General features: G+C 35.1%; 1 protein-coding gene across 1 annotated transcript; it reads left to right on the top strand.

Moving 5' to 3' along the window:
• The first annotated feature begins 342 nt into the window (after positions 1-342).
• On the top strand, positions 343-3919 carry alkal2b (ALK and LTK ligand 2b). Its single transcript, XM_073827390.1, is given in 7 exon segments — positions 343-409; positions 412-430; positions 1052-1347; positions 1482-1535; positions 1617-1697; positions 1775-1848; positions 3070-3919. Coding segments are annotated over 6 exon segments (582 nt in total). The 3' UTR covers positions 1840-1848; positions 3070-3919.
• Positions 3920-5544: the final 1625 nt, after the last annotated feature.

Raw genomic sequence — 5544 nt, forward strand, 5'->3', positions numbered from 1 at the left:
ACAGAATTAAAATGCATTTTTTAAGGAGTGCTCTTAACGCGTTTCTAATTAAAGACATGCCGGGGTAATCCACATGGGACAGCTCCTTACGTCTGCAACTGACAATAAAAAGTGAGGAACCCATGCCGGATGATCTGAAGCAACTTTACGCACCGGAGGGGGAAAATAAATAAATAAAAAGCTGCGGACTTTCGTCAATTTCCACCCACCTCGAGTCAACACGATCAACAGATGACCACGGCTGTCTTTAAACATATAAAAGAGACTCGCTCTCCTTGTGTCATGGTGCGCTAGAGCCTCTGGAAGTACCTTTGGAGAGGCGACGCAAGCGGAGTCTATTTGATGTGTTTTGCGTAAACTTGATTAATCTTTAAACACGCGGGAAGGCTGTCGAACAAGTGTAAACTAAACCTGCATTGAAGAAGAACAGGTAATTTATTACTTTTTCAAACAAACACTTGTCTCCAAAGCTGGAGCGTTCGTGCGTAAAAGTGGAGAAAACTCGGGATTCTATGATGCTTAGAGATATCGGACTACGCCTGAAGCTACATTTACTTGTTTTTAAGTGAATCGAAAACTTATTTGTTGCACTTTACAACTAAGAGAAGAGAGACAACAGTGCGTAATATAATGTTCTTGCTTGCTTTATCTGGATATTATTAAATGAAGAACAAACCTTCAGCATTGTAAAATTATGTAGTTGACGTAAACATTCTTGTGGGAAGTTATCTAAAAGTATTTAAACAGCTTTTCGTTTTTTTTAATTATTATTTGTAATGCAGCTTTGTAAATAATAGTTAATTACATAGAAACAGCAAGTAACACATTGAACTGAATTGATTTTAAACGTACTCCAGTAATCTGTTTTATTTATGACTTTGTTTTATTTATTTATTAAAGTGTTTAAAATGGTGAAACTATAAGTTTTAATCAAAAATTTGTACATTTCCTCAGAAATGATGTTTCAACTACATATTAAGCTGATGTATCTGACTTATTGAATCAAAGATAAGTTCCAGTGCACTGAATTGATTTCATGTTGTGTTTGCAGGGCTATACGACTAGACACAGGGCAGAGGGGCTCTCTTCGTCCACCTTTCAGCATGAGTGCAGTGCGCACACCTGTCTTCATAGGGCTCCTTTTGCTGATCCTCACCACCGTCTACTGCAGACCGAGAGACAGGGACGACGCCAGTCTGCTGGACCTCCTGAGGGACAGAGCGAGACTAGCACAGGAGCATCACAGCGAGGAAAACACACAGCATCCTCCTGAAATCACAGAGCACTCTGCGGAAACGAGAGACGTTAATAAAGTTACAAAGTCGTATCAGCATGAACGCATTCTTGGTAAGCATGAGATCATGAGAACTCCTTCAAACTTGTAGGAATACAAAAGTAGTTATTTGATCTGTTGGGTGGCTTACGTATCTTGTGACCAACCAATCTAACTAATAATCACATTTTTATATGATAATTAACAGAGGTCTTTCCGAGAGATCTTCGACAGAAGGAGAAGTTTTTAAAACATTTAACAGGTGAGCGAGTATCTGCATCTATGTGCGATTTCTTCATTTCCTTTTTCTGAAAACTAAATCTGTCTTTTTGTATTTTTGCAGGGCCGCTTTATTTTAGCCCCAAATGCAGCAAACACTTTTATAAACTGTATCATAACACCAGGGACTGCACAATACCAGCCTGTGAGTGTCACCTCATTGAATACCACTAGTTTGGAAGTCACTATTTTCTATGGTAACCCTATTTTGTCTTTTTCTAGATTATAAAAGATGTGCCCGGCTTCTTACAAGACTAGCAGGGAGCCAGCGGTGCTCAGAGGGATAGAAGTCGCAGGTGAATAGTTAACATATTGAACACACATTATGTTTAATACTAAACTCATTTCCGCTACGTGATATATTACTGCTAAAATGTTTGTTATGGAAATATTTGCTGAGAACACACACACTAAGTGATCAAATGTCTGGTCTTTATATTCAAGGACACAATCATCCCACCGTTCTTGCTACTACATTCTAAAAAAAGAACTTGATAGACAGTTTCTGGTTACGCACACCGCGTGCAATCTACGTACAGAAGTATTAAACGTAACTCTGAGAAACATTACACCACAAAAACAACTGTTTTATGACCTTTCTAATATTACGGAGCACCCAGATTAGTTTATATGTCACCTGATTGGAATGAAAGGGCTTTCACGTTTTGGCTAAAAGGCTGTATTTTGCATAGAATGTAGACATAAATAGAAATAAAACAGAAGTAAAAACGGGTCAAACTGTGGCACCTGTCAAAGAAAGTACATGAATATAATCTGGGATTACATCCTCAATTGACTGTAAATGGCATGTTAACCATTTGAAGTTAAGAGCCACACTTATGGACAATGGCCCTTTTCTTAATGACACTGCTTTAGTTCTCAGTGTAACATTAAACCTTCAGTCTTTTCACCATCTGTGTTGCACAATTTGCTCTTCTGTGTTGCTTTGTATCCGCACCATTGTGCCTTTGAGGAGCAGAAACTATATAATCACGAGGTTTATTCGAGATCTTTTCAACCTCTGCCTTGTAAAAAACTAATTACAGCTATAACTTGCATTTAGAATGGCTTTGTATACTCAAATGATAACAACTGTCAGGTATTTTCAAATAGATATTTTGAAAAGGTGTGCATTTTTCAAAAAGGCGGATAATAATACTTATAAGTAACATAAGCAATTTTTAATGCCTCCTTAATTTTTGCAATCATCAGTCCTTTACACTCTTAAAAATAAAGGTTCTTTATTGACATCAGTGGTTCTCTGAAGGACCTTGAACATCCATAGAACCTTTCAAATGCAGAAAAGGTTCTTTATGTATTTAAAATGTTTTTCAAAATGGTTCTTTTAGGAACTAAATACTTTATGGCATCACTGCAAAAACACCCTTTTGAAACGTTTATTTTTAAGAGTGTAGTATGTATTTCAGACACTTAACCAGCATCCCACTGTGTTTTATAAAGCCTTATTGTATTAAAGTACTTTATTGTTCATGCCAATTATTGTTTCTCTTCTACAGATTTCAACAGTTCTGAAGAAATAAAGAGAACCAAGAAAAGTGCCTTGGAGAAAAACAGGGAAATGAAATGAATTCTGAACAATCATATTTATCATGTGAACACAGCTATTTTTGCAATGAAATAGAGCTCCTCTTTTGAACTTTTTTGTCTCACATACAGCTTGTCAGTCTTGTGAGTTGACAAAACTGATGTTAGAACCAAGTTTACTGCCAGTGGTCATGGTGAAAATGAAGAAAACTATGTTTTATGGAAAAATCAAACACTAAAAAAAAAAAATCCTGCTGCCAAACAAACTCTGGTGTCAAAATTCAGCTGCATATAGGCTATATTCAAAGTTGAATTTGCCTTCACAAGTCGTGTGTCCAGTAGTTTTTGGTTGAAGAAGAATTGAAATATTGTTTTGCAGATGTTCAAAGGTGTTTACTGGCTGAACGTAGCCTTCGGTCCAATATTCCTGAAGACCTCAAAGTCGCATTCCTCAAAGCCAGAGCTAAATCCTTTGATTGAATTATGAATTGCATGATATTTTCTTGCCTTTTTTGTCTTTACAAGACATGTCTCGGCAGTGATGAATGCTACTGGTTGCAGTTTATTCTGTGAAAGAAATTTATTGCATTTTGCTAATATTGAATGTCTTATATTATGTATTTATACATTCAAGCTATTAAATATTGCTATTGTCAAATGTATAAACATCTAAGCTAGAGTTCAGTTTGTAAATATTGTAAATATATACAGTATATATATAAATATATATAACATATGATCTTTAAATAAACTTGTTTGTTATATAATGTTTGAAGGGTGGCTTTTAAGTTATTCACTTTTAATAAATGCTATATTGTATTGCTGCTTTTCATAGTTTCCCAGTCCGTTTTGGCTGTAAATCCATCTTTGGAAAGTATGAGTCCCGTTAAAGGGTGTGGGAAAGCAGTACTTTGCTCTTAGCTGATGTCATAATACCACATTTAAGTGACAGCCTTCTGAAATAATGTTTGTATTGGCATTCTACTCAGGAAAAAAGCTAAAGAGAAAACATTTCAAATTGTTAACTTGTAAAAGTTTGTTTGTCTGCAAATTGTTTTAGTGTCCATTGAACAGAGGACGTATAATTTCATCATTACAGCTAGTTAAGAGTCTAATCTAACTTACTGTATAGTCACATCATCCTATCAGGCTGTAAGATTACCAGTACATGACATTATAATGCTAATTATTGAATTATTTATTACTTAGCCTAGATGGAGAGTGAACCAACTCTAAAAGTCTGAAAGCAGTCTAATGTTAGTGTAATCTATTAACCATACATTATATCATTTTTGTCAAGTAGCATAGGGATGTCATGTCAAAAGATTTAAAAGATGGCTAAATTTGTATGTAACATGATAACAATTTAATAAAAACATTGTAAGTTACTAATTACAATGCTTACATTTCCTCAGTTATTCAAACATGATCATTTACATTATCAAAGAACATCATCACTGACTTCAGTCTAGACACTCCTGTTACAACCAGAGAAGCTGTCTACAGTGTATAATGAATAAATCTATTATACTTTCATTGGATGAGCACTGTTGTGATGAGAGAATTCACAACAGAGCGCAATTTAGTCAGGAGCGATGACTCATCTGAATGCCTCTGATTGGCTATTGCATTCATAAACTCAACAGAATCATGTGTGATTGGTTCAAATGCGCAACACTGTGAAAACATGTAAAAACCAATACGAGGATTAAAATTATGATATCTGCAAAGGCATCAGCCACAGCAAATATCTCTGGCTACCATCGATACATGACACTATCATCTATCATCTGAATGCAGTTCAAGTCAAAAGTTTACATAAATCTTGCAGAATCTGCAAAATGTTAATTATTTTATCAAAATAAAAAGGGATCATACAAAATGCATGTTAATTTTATCTAGTACTGATATAAGATATTTCACATAAAAGATGTTTACATATAGTCCACATGAGAAAACAATAGTTGAATTTATAAAAAATGACCCTGTTGAAAAGTTTACATACACTTGATTCTTAATACTGTGTTGTTTTCTGAATGATGTTTTTAGTAATAGTTGTTCATGAACTGCCTGCTGTTCTTCAGAAAAGTCCTCCAGATCCTACAGATTCTTTGGTTTTTCGGCATTTTTGGGTATTTTGAATCCTTGCCAACATTGACTGTAGGATTTTGAGATCCATCTTTTCACACTGAGGACAACTGAGGGACTCATATGCAACTATTACAGAAGGTTCAAACACTCACTGATGCTTCAGAAGGAAACACAGTGCATTAAAAGCCAGGGGCGAAAACTATTGAATTTGAAGACCAGGGTAAATTTAACTTATTTTGTCTTCTGGGAAACATGTAAGTATCTTCTGTTTCTTCTGAAAGGCAGTTCTAAATTAAAATTACACATCTTCATTCTGTTTAAAAGTTTTCACCCTCTGGCACTTAATGCATCGTTTT

The sequence above is a fragment of the Garra rufa genome, chromosome 21 (genome assembly GCF_049309525.1).
Source record: "Garra rufa chromosome 21, GarRuf1.0, whole genome shotgun sequence".
In the NCBI taxonomy this organism is placed as follows: Eukaryota; Metazoa; Chordata; class Actinopteri; order Cypriniformes; family Cyprinidae; genus Garra; species Garra rufa.